The sequence below is a fragment of the Podarcis gaigeae genome (genome assembly GCF_964106915.1).
Source record: "Podarcis gaigeae genome assembly, chromosome: 17".
Classification (NCBI taxonomy): Eukaryota; Metazoa; Chordata; class Lepidosauria; order Squamata; family Lacertidae; genus Podarcis; species Podarcis gaigeae.
The window spans coordinates 19,107,336-19,134,948 of record NC_139694.1 but is presented as its reverse complement, the minus strand read 5'-3'; the positions used below and the strand labels follow the sequence as shown (position 1 = coordinate 19,134,948).

General features: G+C 45.0%; 1 protein-coding gene across 1 annotated transcript; it reads left to right on the top strand.

Moving 5' to 3' along the window:
- The first annotated feature begins 3,031 nt into the window (after positions 1–3,031).
- Positions 3,032–27,613, top strand: LURAP1L (leucine rich adaptor protein 1 like). Its single transcript, XM_083719928.1, has 2 exons — positions 3,032–4,122; positions 26,854–27,613. Exons 1-2 carry the CDS (start codon positions 3,859–3,861, stop codon positions 27,229–27,231), a joined length of 642 nt encoding a protein of 213 aa, XP_083576054.1. The 5' UTR covers positions 3,032–3,858; the 3' UTR covers positions 27,232–27,613.

Here is a 27,613-nt window from a genome sequence, read left to right as displayed (position 1 = left end):
GCTGCCCAGAAGACTCCCAAGGAAAGAGGAGAGGAGAGAAGGCTGAGGGAGAGTGTTTGGGAAAGGGTGAGAGGATGCTAGCCCTTCAGGAAATGGGTGACATAACTTGGGTCCTGAGCCCCACAGTGGTGCTGCAGAAAGAATGTAGTTGGTCAAGGGAGCCATGGACTCAAAAAGGGGGTTCTGACCATGGTTTTTTGTTTTAGTTTTAATTGCAAACTGAGCAGCTAACTAAAGAAGAGCAATATGCAACGAGAAGTGTGTTTTTTTGGGGAGGGGGTGATATCTAGATGAAAACAGGAAAGGAGCAAAAGGGGATTGGCAGGGTGTACAAGTTATATATATATAAATATATTCTTTAAAATCAATACATATATAAAAGAGCGTGCACGTGCACACACAGACACACACACATTGATCTTACACTTTGGCTTTAATTTTTTTTTAAAAAAAGAAAAGGCAGAAAATTAGGATCAGGCTATGCACGCAACTGAATGTCACATGTAGTTTGGCCTTAACCATTTACATGTGATATCACAGATTATTTTAACAATGGGCGTGTGCCTCAATTATGTAAAGAGATTAGCTGCCCTGTGATGTTTTGGATTACAGTATTTCATTCTCCACGGCAAAGGCAATATCATGTTCCATCTGTACATGGCGCAGAAGCCTCGAGAGGAATAGAAAATCCCCGAGCAGGTCAGTGGTTGTCCTTTTAAAGGGCAGCAGAAGACCGTGTGCAAGATAAAAGCAAATAAAAACCAGGTAAAGCTGTTTAGCCTGTTCCCCTTAGTCCAGTAATAATGTAGTAAGACCAAGGCATCCCTTTGTTCCTCAGTCCGGAGTTTGGAGGCTGGGGGATAGACAGCAAGCAAATATGGCCTTAGCAAGCCCAGAATCCTGTTGCTATTCTGAAATAACGGCATCACTCTCTGTTAAAGACTTTCAGTTGTGTCACTTGTCCTTCTTACGGGCCAGGATTCTTTCATTAACAGCAGTTCAGAAACCAATAGTATTGTGTGAGAAATTTCAGAAAAATGCTAGCTGTCAGTCATACACAATTCTTGTTACAGTGGGAGCTGATTTGGTAATGTGTGGTATTTTCTGCAGATCCAATCCCTGGGACAGTTCTCCCCCCAGATTAAAATTGGTGGCACTGAAAAAGTGGTATTTGTGGAGGCGAGTTGTATTCAGTTTGTTAGCCACTTTGGGGCATTTTTACAAAAAAAGGGTGCTACATATAAATAAATTGTGTGTGTGTGTGTGTGTGTGTGTACTGCATGCACAAATTTGCTGTGAACAGCTCTATAAAATCCTATTTATATTGCTGGATTTTTTTTAAAAAAATATATGGGGCTATCTGTGTACATGTCATTCCAGATGACCTGTTTACTGTGCATTCATCCTGATTTGCTCATGCAAAGTCTGCAGGGGCTGATTCAACACCCACTGTGTATTGAAAATTCATTGGGATTTTTCCGCAGAGAGGTTACATCAAGCAACTGCTGTCTCACACATTCCAGTGCCTTTCCCAATCACTTTCCTTCCTGCAAAGGGCACTTCCAGACTGTTGCTATTTTCAGGTGGGATTCAATCACATAGTGGCAAATACGGCTTGAGCACTTAAAATGGGTGGGGAGTCCTGTGCAACAAACCCACATACCCTAAAGATTGGAACTTATTGTGGTTAAGGAAAGTGATGGGGAAAGTGTGGGATAACTGTTGTTTTGCTGTAACACCATCTAACTTCTCAGCAAACAAAGCAGAATGGATGCTCATTAAATAGCCAGCATTGTTTCATCTCCCTGCGAGCACATCAGGATGAATGCTCAATAGGCCAGTCGTCTAGAAGCACCCAAAATGCCAGATTATTTTTGGAAGTGGATTCATTGCCTATAAGTGCAAAATCTATTTTAATTGTGCAATGTGAAGTTGTCAGTATGCAATTGAACCCCTCCCACCAATGAGTCTGGAAACACCCATACTGAATGATTAGATCCCACATAGAATCATAGAATTGTAGAGCAGGAAGGGACCACCAAGATCATCTAGTCCAACCCCCCGCAATGCAGGATTTTTTGGTCCAGCATGGGGCTTTAACCCCCTGACCCTGAGATTAAGAGTCTCATTGTGTACCAACTGAGCTATCCTTACTAATAACACACTCGTTGTCTGCCTGTGAACCCTTATGAATCCAAAAGGGCACAAACCAAGCACCAGAGGAGACCTCTTGGGGAATGCCAAGATTCCCAGAAGTGGGGAGGGAGGGGGACCTAAACTATCCCAATGAGGACTGAACATGATTAGTGTCACCACTGATTTCTGAAACATAGCTGGAGAAATGAGAGGGAATTAAATGGTGAATCCTGTAAGAATGCAGCTAGCTAGAACCCTGAACAGGATTACTGCATCCTGCAATTTTTTTGTCGTAAGTTCCACCTGCATTACTTTATGACAAACCCCTGAACTAGAGAATGATAGAGCTATCCTAACCAAGACTATGCTGCCTTCGGATTGTAACAGTGGCGTAGAGTGGGGGGTGCAGGGGGAGGGCTGGCCGAACCGGGCACAACATCTGGGAGTTACGGTTAGGGGGCACAAATCCAAGGGTTAGGGGGTGCAAATTACTTGCCTTGCCCCGGGTGCTGACAACCCACGCTACGCCACTGGACTGTAATGCTATTGGATCACAGCTAGATAGGAATAGTAAATTGTTATTGTTATTTATACCCTGCCCATCTGGCTGGCTTTCCTGAGCCAGTCTGGGCGGCTTCCAACTAATAAAAAATAATAAAAAAAAACATTAAAAACTTTTCTCAACAGGGCTGCCTTCAGTTGTCTTCTAAAAGTCAGATAGTTGTTTATTTTCTTGACATCTGAAGGGATGGTGTTCCACGGGGCTGGTGCCACTACTGAGAAGGCCCTCTGCCTGGTTCCCTGTAACCTCATTCTTGCACTGAGGGAACCACCAGAAGGCCCTCGGAGCTGGACCTCAGTGTCTGAGCAGAACAATGCTTCAGGTATAGAGGGCCATAAATTAACTTAACAAATGCTGGAATCGTTTAGGTAATATGAGGAGTCCCCTTTCTAAGTATTACGGTAAAGGGCTGTCTTTCCTCTGGTACACCTGCCTTTCGACAACACTCAGACGACTTGGATCGAACTGGCTGCACCGTATAGACGAGCCAGTAGGACCGGTTGCATCGGAGGAGGAAGCGGAGTTATTGCGTAATTGTTGCTGGGGGATATAGAGGGAGCTCTCTCCACGCGCGCGCGCGCCGGGATCGGTCAAGAGCAGCGCTGTGCGTGCTTATTAATCCGGGAGGGCGCTCACTCCAGTTGATCACTCAAGTCTACCGGACTTGAGAAGGGATCGGGCTCGGGAGGAGCAGGAGGGCAGCAACTCTCCAAGAAGTCCCTTCTCCCTCCTGATCTTCCAAGTAGCTGGCTTCTGCTTCCTTGCAACTTCATTGCGGGAGATCTGCACTCTGCAGCCGCCCGGCTCGCGCTTTTTGTTTTGTTTTTTTTTCCGGCGCGGGCAGCTGGTGCAACAACCGCAAGGGCTGGAGTTTGCAAAACCCAAATAATGCAGCTGCCGGGAAGCGGCGACAGCGGCTTCTCCTGCTGCTGCTGCCTCCCGAGGCGGGTCACCTGGCCGGCTTGTCGCTGCTCGGCTACCGTGCGCCCCCGCGTCTGACTGCCGCGGGCTGCGCGCCTGGATTACCGAACGCGGACTGGCATGGAGAGGTCGGTCAGCGCCGGGCGGTGCGGCTGAAAAGCTCGGCTCTCTGCGCCTCCCCTAGCCGCCGAGTGCAGCTCGCTTAATCCGAAAAGCCTCCTTCTCTCGCTTGCCAAGCCATGGAAGATTGCTCCGTGCCAGATCTCCGAGACGTCGAGCTCAAGCTGGGGCGCAAAGTACCCGAGAGCCTGGCGCGCTCCTTGCGCGGGGAGGAGCCCGCCGTCTCCCTAGCCACGGAAAAAGAGCCCGAGCGGCCCGCCGGAGGGCCTGCCACCCCCGGCTTCTGCACCTCCCTGGGCCCCAGAGCCGCCATGCTCCGCAGCAGGAGTTCCAGCGCCTTGGAGAGACTGGAGACCAAACTGCACCTCCTCCGGCAAGAAATGGTGAGTAGAGTACGCAGCTCAAGCGCTCTGGTGCACCGCCGCGAAACAACAACAAAGGACAGGCAGGGATCTAACCATTACTCCACACTCCTCCTTTGCGCGCCGCTCGCTGTCTGCAAGCCTTGGCTTTGCGCTTGCTGGGAGACGCGCCGAACTGGTGCGATTCTCGTGCTATTAGAAGATCCGCGCTCCTTCTCTTTGGAGCGCCCCCCTCTCTTTTCTCCCGCAAAATAAATGATGTCAGAAACCAAGAGTAAAGTTCTCAGCGACATGCGTTACAAAGTATGGGAGCTAGGGCTGCTTAAGTTGCCGAACTCAAGCTAGGACCCGTTTTCGAGGTGTTTTCTTTTTAAGCAGTAGAATAAAAAAGGAGAGCGCCTCTGAGCTAGTGAAGAAAGCATTTCTCGCACCTCCTTTTTGGAGTCAGGAGCCTACAGACCTAGAGTTAAATATCCAGGCTTTGTTGCTCATAAGATAAGGGGGGGGGGGTCCAATCAAGGCTGAGACTCGGCATTCCTGTTTTTAGAACTGAATCCCGGAGGTGTTTTATTTTTGCCACTGTGCTGTGCTTGTGTGTGGTTGGCGTAGGCGTGAGTGGGAGAGCGTGGCTGTGCTCTCAGTGTTCATTTGCAGCACTTAATCCTCATAATAAGGCACAGCTAGTCACCTGCCCACAAAACAGCTACAGGCAATTGCCGGTAGGCCTGGCAACTGGATCTAAAATGTGAGAAGTGGGTGTGATAACTCCACAGGAAACTCCATGTTGCGGTCTTGCTCTGAAAAGAATGGAATCAAGAGTGGAGGAACAGATCTTGTGGCCAATCCCTATAGGTTTATATGCAGAAAGAGAGAGGGGGGAAGGGGGTGTTCAAGTAGCATTTGTTGATAATTTGTGCCTGCTCCTGGATTTCTCAATATTTATGTATTGACTCACACAGGATTCCGTATACTGTATTGAGTTTGGATGCTGTGAAATAGAAGAAACAGTCCTTACAGGAAATAATATACCTTGAAAGTAAGGGATGATGCCCAGTTGTGGGTTTGGCACATTTTTTATCACTGTCAGATGTGGTAGGGGCAGGATAAAAAACTATTTGAAGAGGCAGTGCATTCCATGAATCAGATTTTTCCCAGCGAAGAGGCTTGCCAGCAGACATTTTTGTCTTTGTTTGGAATTCACTTGATTCCATCCCTTTGCCCCTGGAAATGAACTCCACCCACCCACACCCATTCCTCCTCCCCTCCCCCCCTCCCCTTGCCCTGCTCTCAAGGCCTTGATTTGGTCTTGGTCTTAATTTTGAATCTCTTCTCAGTACCATGGCTAGTTCCTGGAATATCATGATGTCATCATAAAGAAAAAGTGCCACCGAGCACGTGCAGAGTATACTGCTCCCTCCATTGAACTCCGGCAGCCACATACTTAGCTGGAACCTTACTTTTGAAGAGGATAGATAACTGCACTGCTGATAACTTGCAGAATCAGGGATTCATATGTTACATGTCGCCTGTGGGAGATATGTTACACATTTGTGCAGGGAAAAACTGACAGTGGAAATTTTGGAAGCCGAATGGGATCTCAAAAATAAGACCTCTCAAGGTGCTCACTAACACTGAATTTTACCCAACTCCCATTGAATTTAATTTGTCTGGGCTGGTTGTGCCCATTCAATTCACAGGGTCTGCTAACAACAACAACAACAACATTTATTATTTATACTCCACATCTTTGGCCGGGTTTCCCTAGCCACTCTGGGTGGCTCCCAACAGAATATTAAAAACACAATAAAACATCAAACATTAAAAACTTCCCTAAACGGAACTTAGTAGAACTTAGATTGGATACAATCCACTGTTTTCATCAGTGCACTGGCTTCTGTGTGCAAAAATCTGACCTGCTATAATTTAAAAGAAAAGAAAAACTTTTCCCATTTAAATATATTACATACTCTTTTTGAGGCTAGTTGTATATTTACTAGTAGCTATCCAATAGCCCACCATACACTGTCCCTTGGTGGTCTCCATTTATTTAGTCAGAGCTTGCTTGGGATTCCTGCTCAAGACCTTAGTGGGCCTGATTTGCTACAAACGCGGAGAAACAAGAGGAAAGAACAATGGCCGCTGAAAGGAGACCTTGGCTGAAGGGAGGCTCGGACCTTGGGCCACTCTTCTCCAGCTCCTGCTTAAAGTGGTTATTTGGTCAAACGAGTTGTTGGCCAAGGCTTTCATGCAGTTTTTCCAAAACCTACCAATGTTTTGCTGCAACTCCCATTCTCCTTGACTGTTGGGCTAAGCTGGCTGAGGCTTTGCATTGTAGGGGCTAGATGGACTAGATGGTCCTTTGGGTCCCTTCGAACTCTAATATTCCGTGGTTTGGCAAGGCTGATGATAGCACCAAACAGCTGGAAGACATCAGGATGGCTGCCCTATTGCAATGAGTGGAGGAAGTTTGCCATCAGCATGCGGTGGACCTTTCAACTTCAGACTCACACCATTTTTACCTCTTCCAGGAAAGTAGGGGTACTCTTGACTGCTTAAACATAGGAAGCTGCCTTCTCCTGAGTCTGGCCACTGGTCCACCTAGCTCAGAATTATGTACACTGACTGGTAGCAGCTCTCCAGGGTTGTCCTAGCCCTGCCAGGAACCTCCTGGGCTTGCCAATCAGAAGGTTGGCAATTCAAATCCATGCAAAGGGGTGAGCCCCTGTTGCTCTGTCCCAGCTCCTGCCAACCTAGCAGTTTGAAAACACTCCAGTGCAAATACAGTGGTACCTCAGGTTAAGCACTTAATTCGTTCCGGAGGTCTGTTCTTAACCTGAAACTGTTCTTAACCTGAATCACCACTTTAGCTAATGGGGCCTCCTGCTGCTGCCCTGTCACCAGAGCACGATTTCTGTTCTCATCCTGAAGCAAAGTTCTTAACCCAAGGTAATATTTCTGGGTTAGTGGCGTCTGTAACCTAAAGCGTATGTAACCCAAGGTACCATTGCAGATAAATAGGTACCGCTGCGGCAGGAAGGAATCACAGAGTTGGAAGCGACACTGAGGGTCATCTAGTCCAACCCCAGGAGTCTTTTCACCCAACATGGAGCTTGAACCCCTGAACCTGAGAGTAAGAGTCTCATGCACTACCAACTAAGCTGTCCCTCAGCTGTGGCCCAGTTTCCCTATCCACCCAGCGTTGGTTCTGTGCACACTCATTTATTTAATCCTTAACAATCCACCATGACCTGAAAGAGGAACAGCAGCGTGTTTTGCCAGATTAATTCCTGACTTTAGTGGAGCCACCATCAATATATTATGGATGTGGTTGAGCAAGGCCATCTCGGTTCCCCATGGCTTCTTATGCAGGCTACCGAGAAGAGCTCCTTGAAGATCATGCTCAAGGCAGGGGCGAGGCTAATGCTACTCCAGGCCATAATTGCAGCTGCAGTGTGGTGCCAGGAGGGCAGCAGTTGCCAAACTGGCAGTATTATAATTAATATTAATAATTATCCACTCTTCACCAGCAGGTCCCAGGCCAGATCACAACAATTCGAATTTAATAGGAAAAACAGTTTGAAACAAATTCCAATCACAGGAATACCGTGAGTCTTGAAAATGTACCTCTCATGTGTCAAAAGATAGGGTAAAGAGACATGTCATCAGCATATGGCAAAAACAATATAATGAAGGTACCAGGCAGACCTCTATGGGAAGGATGGAGTTCCACAATTTTGGAGATTGTGCAGAGAATGCTGTCTTCCAGACCACCACCTGCTGAACTTCTAAGAGTGGTGGAACCATTCTCTGCTGACCTTAACACCCCAAAAGGTCTGTGCCATTCAGCCATAGAAAGTTGTACCCAGTCATGTGACTCTGAAGATGTGTGTTGCATTGTAAGGAATGATGCAGTCAAATGTGAAAGCTTCTGATGTTCTGGCAGTTTATCTGACAGCCCCACAGAGCTGATGATGGTGATCATGATAATTTTATTTGTACCCCGCCCATCTGGCTGGGTTGTCCCAGCCACTCTGGGCGGCTTCCAACAAAGATTAAAAATACATTAAAATGTCACACGTTAAAAACTTCCCCAAACAGGGCTGCCTTCAGATGTCTTCTAAATGTCAGGTAGTTGTTTATCTCTTTGACATCTGATGGGAGGGCGTTCCACAGGGCAGGCGCCACTATCGAGAAGGCCCTCTGCTTGGTTCCCTGTAGCTTTGCTTCTCACAGTGAGGGAACTGCCAGAAGGCCCTCAGAGCTGGACCTCAGTGTCCGGGCTGAACGATGGGGGTAGAGATGCTCCTTCAGGTATACTGGACCAAGGCCGTTTAGGACTTTAAAGGTCAGCGCCAACACTTTGAATTGTGCTCGGAAACATACTGGGAGCCAATGAAGGTCTTTCAGGACCGGTGTTATATGGTCTTGGCGACCACCAGTCTAGCTGCCACATTCTGGATTAGTTGTAATTTCCGGGTCACCTTCAAAGGTAGCCCCACGTAGAGCACATTGCAGTAGTCCAAGCGAGATATAACTAGAGCATGCACCGCTCTGGTGAGACAGTTCGCTGGCAAGTAGGGTCTCAGCCTGCGTACCAGATGGAGCTGGTAGACAGCTGCCCTGGATACAGAATTGACCTGCAGCTCCATGTACAGCTGTGAGTCCAAAATTACTTCCAGGCTGTGCACCTTGTCCTTCAGGGCCACAGTTACCCCATTTAGGACCAGGGAGTCCTCCACATCAGCCTGCCCACTGTTCCCCAAGAACAGTACTTCTGTCTTGTCAGGATTCAACCTCAATTAGCCGCCATCCATCCTCCAACCGCCTCCAGGCACTCACACAGGACCTTTGCTGCCTTCACTGGATCCAATTTAAAAAATAGGTAGAGCTGGGTATCATCCGCATAATGATGGACACTCAGCCCAAACCCCCTGGTGATCTCTCCCAGCGGTTTCATGTAGATGTTAAAAAGCATGGGGGAGAGGACAGAATCCTGAGGCACCCCACAAGTGAGAGCCCAAGGGTCTGAACTCTCATCCCTCACCACCACTTTCTGGACACGGCCCAGGAGGAAGGAGCAGAACCACTGTATAACAGTGCCCCCAGCTCCCAGCCCCTCTAGACTGTCCAGAAGGGTGTTATGATCAATTGTATCAAAAGCCGCTGAGAGATCCAGCAGAACTAGGAAACCGCTTTCACCTTTGTCCCTAGCCCGTCGGAGATCATCAACCAGCACGACCAAGGCAGTTTCAGTCCCATGATGAGGCCTGAATACAAACGCATGCAAAAGGATAATATTGAGAAACAAGGACACACAACATATATTTTTTGGACTTCTCTCTTCCCAGCTGCTTCTGCTGTTCTCAAAGTCCTGGTCTGGGAAAGGCTCCCAGGGCTGGAGGGTGGGGCAAGGCAGGTGGACAAGCCATTGCCTGATGAGTAGAAAGTTCTTCCTCTGGAGCAGAGCATCTCTCTTAGGAGCTCACTAAACTATATTTACAACAGACCTGGACAATTGCAGGTTTCACTCATATTCAAGCAGCCGCAGAACTGTCTGAAAATTAACTCAGCAATGCATAGTCCATGAGCTCTTTCTCCAGCAGAGGCAGGCCAAATGAAATGAAGTAGTCCCAGTCCAGGAGAAGCTGGATTCAAGAAGTTGGTTTGAGGGGGACATCCCCCCAAACCTAGTGGCCCCATTTGTGCATGTAGTTCGGAACTTGAGGCATTGTTCTTAAATTGAAGTAGAAGGCTTCATTCAGGCAACAATGTTTCTGTTCCTCATACATTGACATGTATGGATTCATTGTAGGTATTTCCTCCTTCCTCCTGTTCACTGACATAGTTGAGGAGAAGATTGTGGTCTGTCAGTGTGTATTATCCATTACAGCTAAAAAATTGAACTTCCATGTTCAAAGAGAGTATATTTTTAAACACCAGATCCAGGTTGTAATCATAGCATAGCCTCCAACATTTCTCTGATGAAAATTGGGGCATCTATCCCTGTTCAGCTCATAGGCTTCTTAGGTATGTTTGGCTGGTTTCTGAAGAAGCTGGTCTCTGTGGTCTGATCCAGCAAGGCATTTGCATATTCTTATAGCCCCTGTGAGGGCTACTGCTCTCAGATCTCGAGATCAGGCCATTGTTTTGCTTATCTACTTTGAGTTTGTTGATAGTCAGGACTCTAAAGTCATTGTGCTGAAATGAGGACTCCTCACCTGGAACAAGAGATCCAAGGTTGTTTCAGGTACACACCCTTGCTGACTATTTCAATCTTCCCTCTTAGATATCATTGTGTTTCTCTAAATATGAACATCTTTAGAGATAGCAATCCCCCTACTGTTTATGTAATTCCTTTCCTGGAATGAAAAAGAGCCATTCCTTCTCTTCCAGCTCACATCAGCTCAACACCTCTTAAGAAGACAGAGGTTGAAGTTAGATTACAGGTTGATATCCCAACACAGCCAATAGTCCTGAGCAGGCCTGGTCCCTCCAAGATTGCTTTAGGATCTTTCCTGAAATGTTCAGCTTTCACGTTTAGAAAAGTCTCTGGCTTTTTAACTAGGGAAAGTATGGGAAATGACTGGCAGCAGCACCCTTGGGCAGCAGCTGGGACCCAAGCACATGGACAGGGTTCACCAGACTAATTTGGGGCAGTCTCCTCCTCCTGCCAGCCCTCTGGATGCAGGCTTATGGTGGCAGTGGCTGGAAATCCACCTCCCATTTTGATTTTCCCACAAAGTTGTGGGACAGCAGATGTCCCTAACCCTAACTCTAACCCTAAGCAGGTGGGCAGGGGGCACCATTGACAGAGTCCAGACCCATTCAAGGGCACTTTGCTGGAGGACCCCTGCAGACCCTTCAGGTGTCTCTATTTTCTGGGGACTGTCCTGGATTTACAGAAGCCATCCTGGTTTCTGATTTGATCTTGAAATGTCCCCCTTTTCCTTGTTGTTGTTTAGTTGTTTAGTCGTGTCCGACTCTTCATGACCCCATGGACCAGAGCACACCAGGCACTCCTGTCTTCCACTGCCTCCCGCAGTTTGGTCAAACTCATGCTGGTAGCTTCAAGAACACTGTCCAACCATCTCGTCCTCTGTCGTCCCCTTCTCCTTGTGCCCTCCATCTTTCCCAACATCAGGGTCTTTTCCAGGGAGTCTTCTCTTCTCATGAGGTGGCCAAAGTATTGGAGCCTCAGCTTCAGGATCTGTCCTTCCAGTGAGCACTCAGGGCTGATTTCCTTCAAAATGGATAGGTTTAATTTTTTGCAGTCCATGGGACTCTCAAGAGTCTCCTCCAGCACCATAATCCACCTTTTCCTTAGGAAATCAAATTTTTTAGCAGAGAAATGCTGGAGGGTGTGGAGTTATGCGACCCCCGAGCCAAGCCGCTCAGAGTGACTGTGGCAATCCTGTCAGATGGGTGGGGTATAAATAATAAAATTGCTGCTGTTGTTGTTACTGTTGAGTAATATTGAGTAACAATATTTTCGTCAGAGAAATGTTGGAGGATATGTGGTGGAAGTGGTTGGTAGTCTGCCCGCCATTTTGATTTTCCCACAAAGCTGTGGGACAGTGGCTGTTGCCTTGCAGGAAAACTAAAATGGCAGCTGACTTCCTAGGCTTGGCATCTGGGAGAGGAAATGGGTGGTCAGGGGCTTCACTGATGGAGTCTGAGCCCAGTCAAGGGCACTTTGCTGAAGGGCCTTTGATGCCCCTATGACTTGGAACCAGCTCTGCTATAAGACAAAGCACACAGGCAATAATCTCCCCAATTCCTCAGGACAAAGTACTGTGCCTTCTGCTGTCTGGCCAATGAGCGCAAACATACTGGAAATAATACACACTTTTAAAAAAAAAGTTATAAAATTAATTTGTATGTTATTAATATTCAATGTAATAATGTTTTTATGTTCTGGCTGTTCTGCAATGATCTCCCAACCCCTTAGGCTCATTCATAATAACATTTCCACTGACAGGTGTGTCCCCAGAAGTCTTGACGATGCAAATGGGCCGGGTTACTCAACTACCCTAATCCTTCCCAGTTTAATGTCAACGGTAGTAGTTTAGGGAAACAAACAGGTTTGTGGCTGCTTCCCAATCCGTAATTGCTGCTGTGAGGAATTGCAAAACATTTCATACTTGTCCAAAGCCTTGCAGAACATTTCCTTTGCTACAGTGGTAATGCATAGTCTTCATTAAAACTCTTAAGGTTGTTTTCAGAATAAATAAATAAATAAATAAATAAATAAATAAATAAATAAATAAAGTAATCCCATGTCCAAACCATGCCCAAAACAGTAATAGCTCCTAAATATATTAGACCAAAATGCATATATTAGTTCGCCTCAGTTGCATTCAGAATATGTGCCATCTTATTCCAAGCCTTTTATCAGCCATCTCATGTTAGCATTTTAATATTGCATACCGTGCTTGTAGTAATTAGTATTACTTTTCTTGGCTAATTTTTTTGCAAGGGCCTCTGGGTATAACAATTTAATACATGTAATGTCTAGCAAGAAAATGTACATTTGCAAAGCACATTAACAGAACAACCGAGTAAGCACAAATTTCAAGAGCAGAGGAGGGAGTAGGCTGCAATGTTCTTAGAGGTGTTTCTTACCATGATTTGAACATGTTTGTTTTCCATTGGCCCTTATGAAAGATATAAAGAGTGTTAGACTAGGAGACCAAGATTTGAATCTCCACTCACCCACGAGGCTCACTCGGTAACCTTGAGTCAGCCACTGTCTCTCAGCCTAACCTACCTCACAGGCTTGATGCTAGGGTACAGTGGGGAGGAGGATGCGATGCGATGCGATGCGATGCGATACGATACGACAATACAATACAATACAATACAATACAATACAATACAATACAATAATCTTTATTGTCATTGTCCCATACAGAACAACGAAATTGAAAAAAAATCTACATCAGACATTCAAAAACCAACAAGCCTATCCCAGCTAGCCCAGCCTGGTCAACCTCCTAAAAACTCTGATACCCCATAATTAAATACAATACACTCCCATAGAGACTACCTTACACTGCATTTAAAACCAAAATCGTATTTGGATAAAAACTGTTTCTCAGGCGGCTAGTTCTATTCTTTATAACCCTGTACCTTCTTCCAGAAGGCTGAAGCTGAAAGAGATAACCATGTACACCACCTTGGAGAGGGGAAAATATGGCATATAAATATAATAAATAACACAACACAACACAACACAACCCGGGTGTGGTAGAGCTAGAAACATGTGCACACAATAGATTTTTTTTGCTAGGAAGATTATGATGCTTTATGTTACACATACGAGGTCTGCGGCCCACCAAGCCTCGGGGACTGTTACTAGCAGCAAAAGAACAGCTTCTGGGGCTTTAATATGCCTCCCCCAGCACTCCCAGTGCAGCCAAGTTCATTGTCCCTTTGCTGCTAACAGCAATATGGGGACAATGATTCATAGAATAGTAGAATTGTAGAGTTGGAAGGTACCATGAAGGTCATTTAGTTCATGGCAGGAATCTTTTGCCCAACATGGGGCTCAAACCCATGACCCTAAAGAGGCTCGTACTCTATGGACCGAGCTCCATTCAGGCTGCATCAGGTCTTAATGGAGAGCAGAGGTTTTGACCTTGCACCCCCAACGAACCCTATTTCTAACCTCAGGCAAGCAGCATGGTACTTCAGAATTGCCGGGAAGGTTAAGCATGGTTTGTGCGGGAGGGAAGAGGGTAGGGGAGAAAGAAATCAGGGAAGGTTGTATCTGTGTGAAGGTTGTGCATCTGTGTGATCGCGAGGGAGCAAGGCATTTAGGATGTCTGTGTGAGGGAGGCTGGGGGAGGCTGGGTATTGGGGATGAGGAATGAATATGTTGCCTGCGTGAGATTGTGCAAGTGAATGTGTGTGTGAGAGAGTGTGCATGTGTATAAGTGTGAGGGGAAGCAAGCGGGACCCCAGACCTGGCCCTATCCACTCCCAGGTCCCTGACTGACCACCCACTTCTTTATGCGGCCCACCTTGACTTTACATTGGATTAACTATTTCTACAGCCATTTCTAAAGGAAGTTAGATCAGCCTCCCTTAACCAGTAATACTCCCACAGAGGAAAATCTTGCCAAGAAAATTATAGATTTAGGACCCTTAGGATTCAGAGAGTTGGAAGGCGGGGAGAACAACCCTATTTCCTGGAGATGTTATTACTGACAAACAAAAGCTTTGTGTGAAATGGCCCCTGGTATCTCCAATTAGAACAGCATTGTTTTTTCCAACTGTGGGACCATGTTGCCATGTGGGCAAATATGCTGAGAGTGGCTGGGGAAACTTAGTCAGGTGGGTGGGGTATCAATAATAAAATTGCTGTTGTGGTTGTTGAATAGGACATCCCTATTTTCATCAGAGAAATATTGGAGGGCGTGAGCTTATTGGCCAGGTGTGTGTTCTTCAGGATATTCAGTTGGGAATATTCCTCCAACCATCATGCTGTGTTCTGTATGCTCCTGCTAACGTTTGTGCCTATAAGTATCTATTTTTACATCTTAATTTAGCAGTTTGTCATGACCCAACCCGCTCTGATCACAAGTCCACAGTGCAAGGCTCTAAACCAATTGGATTAAGAGGGATCAGCAGCTCGAAATCCCCACTCACCTGTCCAAATTCAGGCCCACACAAAAGTTGCCCCACTCATAACACATATGGTATATATTGTATGTGCCGTGACTCCAAAGAAAGAGCTATGTTACTGGGCCGGGGAGGGGGTGGTGGTGCTAGGGAGAATTTCATGTCAAGGCAGGCATGGATAATGTGCAGATTTAAAGTCTATCCCCTGGATGTTTATATGACTCAGCCACAATTCAGCCTTCTTGCTTGAGACAGATGTCTAGAACACATAATAATGAATTGATCGTGTGCCATCTGTTTCAAAATTTTCTGACACCAGCAACCGCTCCTTATCTCTGGGCACTGACCTAAATGTTTACACTTGTATTACTGTGTCTGACAACATCGGTAAGTTTGTACTAGGGATTTTCTAAGCACATTTCTTGCTCCCCTACGAGGAGAAATGTGTGCTGCATAAAATGTAGCCTTCCCTCACCCTAGTCTTATTATTAAACAACTGCAATGTCAACGGCACTAATTCAGGATAGCTTTGAAGATCTCCAGTCCACCTGACTTCATTCATCCCTGTTTCTCAAGGACATGAAAGGGGGAAAGGAAGCATTTGAGTTTCAATAGCTGTCTTTTCATGCTGCCGATCTTTCTGGTGCCATATGTTAGACATCTGTCTTTTATTACAATCAGTCCAGGCTCGTTCAGGGATAGATGCAATGAATTAGACTCCTGTTTATACCAGTTTTCATGTGTAACTAACCTCTCCTACAGATCTAAATAACCTTCGGACGCAACCTTGACTTTACACATGGGCTCTTAAATCCGTTGATTTTGTTAGGCTATAAGGGCTGCTCAAGGGTTTCCAGTCCTATGCAAAGAATTGTGACTTCAAGTGCCTGGCATCTTTGCAACTGCAATAATAATAAAAAGTACAGGTTGTTGTTGTTTTTTTAAGGTTGCCATTTTTCTGGGTCCAGAGTCCTTCCACCCTGCCTCCCCAGACATGAACAAACTAATTAAATTTAAAATGAAGAATGCTACAGCTACAAGTTAACAGGACGGAACTAATTATCCAAGTAGTTAGCAGCTTCTCTGCTCCTTTAAGGGTCACTTTAAGGCTCACAGTAGCCAGGCTACAGTGGACAGGTTGGCACTGCAATTGTGTTTTAAGACCAATTTAAAATAGGGAATGGGCAAAGTCAATGTAAAGATTACTCATGCTTTGGTGGGGTGTGTGGATGGGGGACTGGGTCTAGATCTGGTTTTCAAGATTCAGGGCAGCAGTGTGACATGCAACAGCATGTTTCTTAACTCTTGTGCTTGAAACCATTCCTTTGCGTGCTTTTCTAAGATAAAGGTAAAGAACCGCTGGATGGTTAAGTCCAGTGCAAGGCGACTATGGGGTTGTGGCACTCATCTCGCTTTCAGGCTGAGGGAGCTGGCGTTTGTCCACAGACAGCTTTCCAGGTCATGTGGCCAGCATAACTAAACCACTTCTGGCACAACAGAACACCCCGATGGTAACCAGAGTGCACAAAAATGCTGTTTACCTTCCTGCCGCAGAAGTACCTATTTATCTACTTGCACTGGCATGCTTTTGAACTGCTAGGTTGGCAGGAGCTGGGACAGGGCAATGGGAGCTCACCCCGTCATGTGGATTTGAACTGCTGACCTTCTGAGCAGCAAAAAGAAGAGGAGTTTGGACTTGATATCCCGACTTTCACTCCCTTTAAGGAGTCTTAAAGTGGCTAAGAATCTCCTTTCTCTTCTTCCCTGACAACAAACACTCTGTGAGGTGAGTGGGGCTGAGACTTCAGAGAAGTGTGACTAGTCCAAGGTCACCCAGCAGCTGCATGTGGAGGAGCGAGAAAGTGAACCTGGTTCACCAGATTACAAGTCCACCGCTCTTAACCACTACACCACACTGGCTATCCAAGAGGCTCAGTGGTTTAGACCACAGTGCTACCCACATCCCTTTTGTGTGCTTTTCTACTCCCATGTAGACACTGCATTGTTTTAGGCATCTGGTGAAACCTTTTCTACAATTCTAGCAAGCCTACCCAGAAATATGTCGGTATCAGTGTTAAGCTTTCAAAGTTTTCTTGCTTTTTTTTTGCTGGGTTTTATTGAGTATTATTGATCGATCAATAATCTTATTTGTATGCCACCTTTTCATAGTTCTGACGATGCTCAAGGCAGCTTACCACACACACACAAAATTACCCAACAAGGCTAAAGTAGTCATAAACAATAAACAAAACAAAACAAAACAAACTGAACTATTTCCACATATTAACAGCAGCAACTGAACAAGAACAAAAGACCCAAGCAACACTGTTATTGTTTTAAAGTGGATTTTAGAGGTGTTTTTATCTATATTTTTTACTATGTATACCACTTAGCAGGTTTTATAATTAAGTGGTCTATGAATCTTTTCAAAGATAAAAAAATGTGCCAGCAAATGTAATTCATAGAAGAGAAAGGGGATAAGATGCACTCTTATAGCATCAGCCTGAAAAGCGCTATCATTGCTGCAAGACTCTGCTTCTTTCAGAGCTCTTAGTCTGGCAAAGTAGGGTTGCCAGCCATGCTCACTTGGCCTGAAGTGAGATGAGCTCCGCACCCCATAGTCAAATTCGACTGGACTTAACCATCAAGGGGACCTTTAGCTTTTTTCTTTTTAAAAAACCTTTTACAGTGGTACCTTGGTTTTCAAATGTCTTGGTACTCAAACGTCTTGGTTCTCAAATCCCAAAAACCCAGAAATAAGTGTTCCAGTTTTTGAACATTTTTCAGAAGCCAAACATCCGATGCGGCTGTCAGCTATTATTTCCAGGGTACTGCACCAATCAGAAGCTGCGCTTTCCGGAACGGATTAAGTTTGGTGCTTTTGTTTTTGCTGTTCTTCTCCTCCTAGTTTTAGCTACAGCCTTCTGGAACAGATTAATTCATTTTGCATTACTTTCTATGGGAAAGAATGCCTTGGTTTTGGAATGGACTTCTGGAACAGATTAAGTTTGAGAACCAAGGTACCACTTTACACGATTGTGACTTTACACTTGAGTAAGTTCCAGTTGGATAGCATTTTGCTGCACAGATGTTTAGGATCAGGGAAAAAGGCTTGGTTAATTGATAAAGATGATTGAAGCCAAACTTCATTAACCATTTTTTATATAACCAAGCCTGAAATGTATTTAATGAATATAATTTCATTGGCATCATGTATATGTATGCCACTGTGCCAGCAGAAATGCAAAACATTATTCACCTCTTTGCAAATGTATATCGTTAGCTAATCCAAAAGTGAATTGCCTATAACTTTTAAGTTCTCAGTCCCTGCCTTTAAAATAGGTGATGAATATCTTGCAAGTGAATTTTCACCCTATGACGGCACTTATTCTGATTGCAAAACAGGTTTTTATGAGCCATCTATGCTATTATTATTATTATTATTATTATTATTATTATTATTAAAGTTGGCAGATGTTTGGATGGGTGCCATCTTCAGGTGTTGTGGTTCCTTGCTGTAGCTTTAAGTTAGGAATGGACAGATAACTCTACTTCCATTTTATGTCACTTCTATCCTATAGTGGAAACTATGACACCCATCAGTCCTGGAGACACATCCAATGACTAGGGATGGTGGGAGTGGGAGTTCAACAACATCTGGGGGGCCAAAGATTCTCAATACCTACACCAAGAAGGTCAAAGGCTGTGACAGAAACTGTAACAACTGCTCTTTTTAAAGAAGCAGTTGCTTCAACACCTAGTGCTCCAAGGAAGATGTCAGGTTACTTGATTGGATGGGGAAATCCATGAGTAGCATTGTCCTACCCATTCATTTTTGTGTAATTTAGTATGCCTTCAGCTGTAATTCCTCTTACTATATGGAAAAGGAGTCAAAATGAGGCTCAGAAGTCATCATTACGAGTTTCTATGAAGTTTGCATCGTATAATTTAATTGGAATGTTTGGGCGACTAAATAGGTTAAGATTGCAGTGATTCGGTCCCCAATCACACCTATCTGAGTTCAAGTCTCTTAACGAAATGGCTCCAACACTGGTTCACAGCTGTGAAAACGTTAGGCTTATGTTTCAGTCCTTGCTGTGAATGGCGGCATTCAGTCTGTCCAGCTACAAGCGAGTTCACGCTGCACGTAGCCAGAGAAATTAGATGTGCTGCTGACTGCACAAAACCCTTGTATTTCCTTTCAAAGGCCTTCAGGATGGGGTGGGCTGTAAATCTCACTAATTAATATAAACAAATACATTAAAAAGGTTGTACTCAAACCTTCAAGCGATGCTTAAATCAGGCCTCTCTCCTCTGAACCCTGGAGCTGGATTCCAGAATAAGGAAGTCCTTTCCTCATCCCAGTCTCTGTATAAAGCACTGCTGTCTTTCAGTCTTCTCCAGAGCTTCTCCCAGTGACCTTGTCTTGATGTCCACACTGCAGCTTCCACCTTCTTCTGTCAGTGCTTTTCAGAGCTCTAGGGTGATTGCTGCTTCATATTTTTTTCAAAGATGGCAAGTAGTACAACAACAACAACTCTAGGCATCTGCCTCATTGCTTAAAAAAGTTTGTACCCTTCCTTTCAATGGAAAGATCCTCATGGTAGCTTAGAACCAGGCAGTTGTTAGTCTCCTGGTTGATTATTGGGGTCAGAATGGCCTTCCCCTTGCCCTGATGTCCTTTCAGAGAAACTGGGGGTGTTGATGATGTGAGCCAAGGGGAAATTTCCTTCAGGTGTGCAGTCCAAATGTAACTCATTATATGGCAAACCAGGAACATTGCAAGTAAAAGAAGATTAAGGCTTGCATTGCTGTCACCCACTTACCTGGGGGTATTGAAACCAATGGAACTTACTTCTGAGTATACATCTGTGGGATTGTGCTGTACATAGAGAAATACATGGCATCATAGAAGGAGGCAAATGTACAAGAGGCCTTGGGAATCATACTGTGACTTTCAAAGACAGAGAGCAGGAATTTGTGAGGAAAAATACTAGCCCTTCTTGAAGCTGAGATCATAGGAATGAGGCAGACCAAATGGAGTCTTAGACCCTAGCATGCCCATCTGATGGTGAAATCATCTGCGGCATGATGCAGGCATATAGCAGAGTCTTCAGCACCTCAGCTGCCTTCCTTAGTCATCTGTTGTATGAACAGCAGATACCCACATACATGACTACATGTGGCTGACAGTGTTGAATAGGGTTAAAAAAAATGTAGTCTATCCATTGAGGCAGCTGACTATACTTCTGGTTCACACATTAGTTTGAAAGTGAAGGGAAAGAAGCTATCATCAACTCAGCCTAAGTCTCAGTGTTGAGCTTTGACTTTCATTGGTTCCATATGCTAGGATGCTCAGCCCCAATCCATGATAAATTAACGCCACTGCAGATGTGAAGGAGCTACATAGACCTCTTTCAATAAGCAAAAAGAAATGCTAATGGGGCAACACATGAAACCATTCCTTAAAAAACAGTTTGCTCCTCAAATGGGTGTTTTGCATGTGCAGAACCTTCCCATTCATTTGAGGCAGCTGTACCAATAATTGCCATACCGTGCCAAGATCTAAGTACCAGAGGAATAGTCTTATTGTTCTGTGTATGATCTTCCACTCCACTTTTATGCAGCTCCACTGATTCGAATTGAAGCACCATGATATAGATCTAATTCAGCGAAGCCATAATCGATGTGTATCAATTGGTAATAGTAGTATTTTAGGGTTGACTTGCATGCCCTTGTTTCCACCACTGGTTAAACCTTTGCAGCCACCTATGTTGAAGCCAATATCCTGGTTGGCCCCAGCACCCATTTGGCTTCCCTTTCAATTAGCCATCCTATGTAATTATAGGTTATAGTTCTAGCATGCTTGCTCATCACTTGGCCATCAAATGTGCACACTATCGCCATTGAACTCATCACATGTTCCGCAAGCCTTATTGGGAACAAAACAAGGAAATACATGTGTGATGAACACTTTCATGGGACAGGGTTCTGTATGGCTTTCCTGCAAATCTTAGATGCTGCACCCCAGAATGCACCATTCTCCAGAATACTGAAAATGATACTCAGCATCTTAATGCACTTGTAGTTAATCCAGATTTCACAAAATGGTTGCTTCATTGTTTAGATTGTCATAGTCCATGGGCAGGCAAACTAAGGCCCAGGGGCTGGATCCAGCCCAATCGCCTTCTAAATCCAGCCTGCAGATGGTCTGGGAATCAGCATGTTTTTACATGAGTAGAATGTGTCCTTTTATGTAAAATGCATCTCTGGGTTATTTGTGGGGCATAGGAATTTGTTCATCCCCCCCCAAAAAAATACATATAATCCGGCCCCCCACAAGGTCTGAGGGACAGTGGACTGGCCCCCTGCTGAAAAGGTTTGCTGACCCCTGTTAATAGTCAGTCCCTACAGTCCCTTGCAATATGAGAAAAAGAAGTGATGGTCCACACTGCAGAAAATCAGCCAATAATGAGAGAAGTGTTTATACAATGAATAGCAAGCATTAAACAAAAACCAAAATAACAAAAACAGCAGAGGTATAGCTTGTGGTTATTGCTCACATCCTACATGTGTGTATGTGAGTGTGTTTTAAGGTGTGGAAAATTTATTCTATATTCCACACAAAACAGGTCCAACCTAGCTATAAAAATAAAATTGGAACTCTGCATGTGTGCTGTCAGAAATATTTTCCATATAGATAAGAGAAGAAATGAAAAACATAATAATAAAACATAATAATAGGAAAATAAAGCACTGATGGACAAACAATATGAATGGAAAACAGTAATAAAACACGGCATGAGCCAGCCAAAATTAAAAACATTTCAGTTTCTTTGAGTTTATTGAATCATGTGCCTAAATCTCTCCAAGTGAAATCATCAGGACTTAGCAGTCCTGAATAGCTTGTGCCTATCGTTCAAATGCAGTCTTTGAATGTAACATTGCTTATGTTTTGCAGGGTTCTATAGACTTGGGAAGTGGAGGGGAAACTTGTAGGGTGACAAGGAAGTAGCCGCCTGATAAAGTGGACTGTAACTCAAGTTTGCCTTTTGGTTTCCACCACTGCTTGGGTGTGCTGGTTTGAGGCATCCTATATTTCATGCCATTTTGTGAAATTGACCCTGGCAGCTCCATATTAGCAAGCCAGGCCATCTTAGGCATGTTGGCACGAATAGGTAAAATCAGTGCTATTTTTCTAGAAAAAGAGACTCTGGGGCTCACTGTGAACCCTTGTTCTCTTAGAATGGCAACGGTGCCCACCTGAGAGTTACTGGAGTTGAGCTCCTATGAGCAACAGTCAAAGGGGGGGAAAACCCTGGATAAAATATTAAAATGATACCTCTGCTACAGCAGAATTGTCCTGTGTGTGTGTGTCGGGACTAAGGACAGCCTTCTTCAACCCTTCTACTCCCACAGAAACACTTGCCTGCTGCAGTGGCGTAGCGTGGGTTGTCAGCACCCGGGACAAGGCAAGTAATTTGCGCCCTCTAACCCGTGGATTTGCGCCCCCTAAACCTAACCCCCAGATGTTGCGCCCGGTGCGGCCGGCCCCCCCTGCACCCCCACGCTATGCCACTGGCCTGCTGAAACCTTGAGCTTCAGTCTTTTTTCCACACCTGTAAACAAGACCGATTCACTGGTGCTTAGCCGCTCAGCAGAAGGCTGCTAGGAAATGCTCCCTGCCAAGGGTACCAACTTGAAGAAAATATTGAATATCTTGTTTTGTTAGTGTTAAAGATATAGAAAGGCATTTTAAAGGTAAAGGTAAAGGGATCCCTGACCATTAGGTCCAGTCGTGGCCAACTCTGGGGTTGCGGTGCTCATCTCACTCTATTGGCCGAGGGAGCCAGTATACAGCTTTCGGGTCATGTGGCCAGCATGACTAAGCCACTTCTGACGAACCAGAGCAGCGTACCGAAACACCATTTACCTTCTCACCAGAGCGGTACCTATTTATCTACTTGCACTTTAATGTGCTTTCAAACTGCTAGGTTGGCAGGAGCAGGGACCGAGCAACGGGAGCTCACCCCGTTGCGGGGATTCAAACCGCTGACCTTCTGATTGGGCAAGTCCTAAGCTCTGTGGTTTAACCCACAGCGCCATCCGCGTCATTTTACTGTATATCAAATTTATAGAATCACAGTCAAGAATCACATAGTTCCATCCTTATTTCAGACACTGTTACATATTCATATATCACCATGTTTAGCTGGTGATATTGCCCAGCCCTACTTCAGACCATGTATGAGGCTTTCCCTCAGTGCTGCTAGTCATAGAAATGGACACAAAGTTGGTGTGGAGAGGACTGAGAACAGGATGCTGAATGAGATGGGCCGTTGGCTTGATCAGTAGGCTCTTCTTGTGCTTTTATAACATTGAAAAGATACATCAGTTCCTAATTGCCTAGCCATACCATGGCTGCTGTTATTGTAGTAGTTACCCTTTGAGAAACTAGGCTCCAATCCCATGCCTGCTTACTGTTGACCTTAGTAGGGTTGTCTTTTGAATAAGCAAGTATTGGAATGCACTGTACTCATGTTGCTCCCAAGCTATTATTACAAATGGGAGGAAATTTGCTAATGTGATAATGATCACCCCTTAGGCTTGGGTGCCTCTCTCTCTCTCTCTTTTACATGTATTACTGATTGCACATGGAAGACTGTTTAGGCAAGATGGGTAGAGATAGGCGAGTCTTTAATCACGATAGCATTGCATTTCTAACATAATGATAGGTTGAAAGTACAATTAGAGCTACATTTGACAACACTCTGGAATCCACCATCCAGCTAAGTGCTTGTGATGCTGCCCTGTTGGCAGTTTAAAATTTGTTTTCCATAGAGGAGGGTTCGAAGGCAATTAAAAATGACACTTAAAATACAAATGATATTTGTGATATGCTTGAAAGATCTGTGTTTCTGCATTCTAAGATTTCCAGTCCTACGTGGCAAGGAAACAGGTGGGAAAGCATCTAGAAACATAACTGTAGCTCCTCTTTCTGCCACCGTCTCCCAAACAAGGCTTCAGGATTCAGTTGCCCAGTTTAATGAAATAATGGTAAAGCTTGTTCTCCTTCATGGAGAGCACGTGTTGCGGTGGGGCCACCAGGACACTCCAAAGTTGGGGGCGGGCTAACTGATCGTTGGCCACTGATGTGATTGGGGCTTCCCTTGTTGTTGGGAAGAAATTAATGTTGCCATTTATTGATTGACAGCCAGAAATGCTAAAACTCCTTGCACGAGGCTAGGGCTTCCTCTTTTCGCCCCTGCAGCGGATTGCCCGTCCCTCCCTCCCTAGAATAGGGTTGTTCGCTTTGACCTTGCTATGCCTGTCATGGGATCGTCTGCTTTGGAGCGGGGGCCTGGTAGGAATTTTGTCCATCTGGCTGATTGGCTGGGGCCATTTGGTTTTTCCTACTGCGTAGCAAATCGTCACAACTTGTAAGGTTGCGGTTAGGCATTGGTTTATGGTTTGGTTGGTTGAGGGGCATGGATTGGCTGTGCCTGCCCCTCTAATGCTGCTGCTGCAAGGGATTCCGTTAAAGGAATTGGGGGCTAACTATTGCTTGTCCACTCTGTCAAGGGGGCTTGGGCCATAGCAATGAGCTCCTGGTTGCATTTGGGGTGAGGGCAGGTTCCCTGCTCCGCGTAACCCCCAAGTGTATTCCCCCATTCTGACTTTCGCATCGTGCGGAATGTCAGTCTGTCCCCCATGGTGGGGGCAGATAGTCGCAACCAATGCCTGGTTGCATTTGGGGTGAGGGCAGGTTCCCTGCTCCGCGTAACCCCCATTCTGACTTTCGCATCGTGCGGAATGTCAGTCTGTCCCCCATGGTGGGGGCAGATAGTCGCAACCAATGCCTAAGCAACCACTCACAATTTGTATTTTAATAAAGTTGTGGCCAAAATTATGCCAAAAACCTTAAACAAAAATTCTGTGCGATGTGTGAGTTATTGGGGTGGACCTGGGGACCTCGACACGCAACAAGTAAGGTAGAAGAAGGAAATTATGTAGGTTTCTCCTTCAAAGGCATTTCCACCAGTGTCCCATATCCCAATTCCTTGCTTTCTCGCTCATCCTACTGCACCAGTCACACTGCTGGTCTATACCACTGAGCCTCTCGGGGTTGCTGATCAGAAGGTCCGCAGTTCAAATCCCTGTGATGGGGTGAGCTCCCATTGCTCTGTCCCAACTCCTGCCAACCTAGTGGTTTGAAAGCATGCCAGTGCAAGTAGATAAATTGGTACCACTGCTGCGGGAAGGTAAATGGTGTTTCCGTGCTCTCTGGTTTCCATCACAGTGTTCCGTTGAGCCAGAAGTGGTTTAGTCATGCTGGCCACATGACCTGGAAAGCTGTCTGCAGACAAACACTGGCTCCCTTGGCCTGAAAGTGAGATGACTGCCACAACCCCATAGTCCTCTTTGACTGGACTTAACCATCCAGGGGTCCTTTTCCCTTACCTTACCAGTCACAGTACCTACAGGGATGGGGGACGTTTTTCAGCCTGAGGACTGTGTTCCCAGCTGTGCAATTTTTTTGTGGGCCATGTACCAACAGTGGCTGGACCCAGAAGCAAACGTGGGCAAAACTGCATAGAAATGTCACCTTTCTGCAATAGGCTGGTTTCTATATACCCCTCCCTGTCTTCCCACTAGGCGAGCACATTCCATCCATGCAAGTCCATTTGGGGGTGTGACCTGTGGAAGGTGTGGTTGGAGAAGGTGTTTGGCCAACCAAGTGTCCAGAGGTCAGATGGAGAGACCTGGAAGGGACCACAATGGGTCCCCAAGCATGAGGTTTAATCTTCACTCCTGCTTTTCTGACTGACTAGATCCAGGAGGGACTTGCAGGGCGAATGAAGGAAGTTGTAGGGTGGAACTAGGTTCCTTAGAAAGGCGGGTTGGTGATGCAGAGGACAAAGGTGGGGCAGGGAAAATGAGGGAGGAACAGTCATGGAAGGTTCATGAAACGTGAGAGGAATATAAGGGGAGGAAGGAGCGCAACAGATGTGGGAATTGTGGAGGAACAGCAATAATGCACCAGTTCTTTGGCCAGCAGTCAGGAACCATTGATCCAAACCACCAGAGCAATAATTTTTAAAAGAAGGCAGTGTGTAATTCAGGATATTTTGACAGACTTGAGATTTTAAAAGAATCTATGGAAAGAATTATATGAAAAAAGAAAAAAAAAAGGAGGAGGCTTGCCAAAGCAAGATAAAGAGCTCACTTCCTCAGAGTCTGGAATGTTTTTTTCTTCCTCCAGTTCATTGTGAGTGAACAATGCAGATGTTATATTCATATATAGAAAAACAGAAGGCTTAAGCGAATAGTATAAAAGACTACATTACACAATAATTTGTATTCATTTTTTATATAGAAACCTTGTTGACTCAAATCGTTTTGACTATCAACATGTATTGTGTACCATTATACTATGCCACAAAATATTGTTTGCGTGTGTTTGTGCATGTATCTGAATCACAGCATATCTTTTATTCTTAAATACTCATTTTAAGATTAGTGTTCTTACTCAAAATGAGTCAACAGTGTGATGCAGCAGCAGCAGCAGCAAAAAATCTAATGCTGTTCTAGGCTGCATCAACAGAAGTCTAGTGTCCTGTTCACAGAAAGTTATATTTAGGCTTGCCGTACGTCAGGAAAATTCCTGACGTGTCCTGGTTTTCAGGTGTGCAAATGGTGTCAGGGGGGAATGTTGCCAAGTTGGCCAGATGTCAGGGAAAACTTGGATGTATGACAATGCGATGGGGGTGGGGAAGCTCCAAAAGCTTAAAGTTACTTTTTTTTGGGGGGGGAGGTTTCCTCCAAAAAGCTCAACAACCCTAGTTATATTCCCACTTATGAGGAACGGTTGAGGGAGTTGGGGATGTTTAGCCTGGTAAAGAGGAGACTGAGAGGAGATAGCCATATCTCAAGGGCTGTCACATGTAAGATGGAGCAAGCTTGTTTTTTCCTGCTCTGGAAGGGAGGACTCGAACCAATGGGTTGAACGTTAATGCATTACTAAGAAAAGCCTGTGCTGAGTTTTTACAATTGTGTGTCAGTTTGCGGCCGTAGATGAGTAGATTGATCTGAATCCAGTGTACTGATGAGTTGTTCTTCTGCACGCAGGTTGATCTCCGAGCCACAGATGTCAAACTAATGCGGCAGCTACTGATCATCAATGAAAGCATCGAATCAATCAAGTGGTTGATTGAAGAAAAAGGAACAATCACCAGCAGGGGCAGCAGTTTGAGTGGCAGTCTCTGCAGCTTGCTAGAGAGTCAGGAGACATCACTGAGAGGCAGCTACAACAGTTTGCAAGACGGCAGTGATGGGCTGGATGGAATCTCCGTGGGGAGCTACCTGGACACTTTGGCGGATGATGTCCCTGGCCAACGTACTCCTTCAGACATGGACCAGTTCAGTGACTCTTCTCTTATAGACGACTCACAGTCCCTCCATAAACATACCAAGATTGAGTCTGACGAGTACTACTGTTTTGGTTGATGAAAGGGGAACTTTAGGAGGGACACATGTGCACTTGTATTTATGATTCTTCTATGCTGCTATTTGTTTTAAGCATTTTGAAAGCACCTTTTAAAAATACGATCTATTTTAAACCTGCTTTAGTCTCTCTGCGGTTGCTCCTAGATTTTGTTTTCCTCTCCTGGGTGGTTTTCCTCCCCCCCCCTCTCTTTGCCATCTTAATTTATTGTTGTGATTTCTTTCTTTCTTTCTTCTCTTTTATAATATAACTTTTGACCATTTTTTTTACAAAAATATATCTATATATAAAGGTGAAGGAAATTAATTCTAATTTCAACACAAAGTGTGGAAATGAACTTTTGCTGAATTCTACATCTGATTGACAATAAAACACTTTCTATTA

Coding starts and splice junctions, on each gene's coding strand:
- LURAP1L (XM_083719928.1), top strand. CDS start 3,859: ATGGAAGATTGCTCCGTGCCAGATCTCCGAGACGTCGAGCTCAAGCTG. Junction 4,123..26,853: donor ACCTCCTCCGGCAAGAAATG/GTGAGTAGAGTA, acceptor TTCTGCACGCAG/GTTGATCTCCGAGCCACAGA.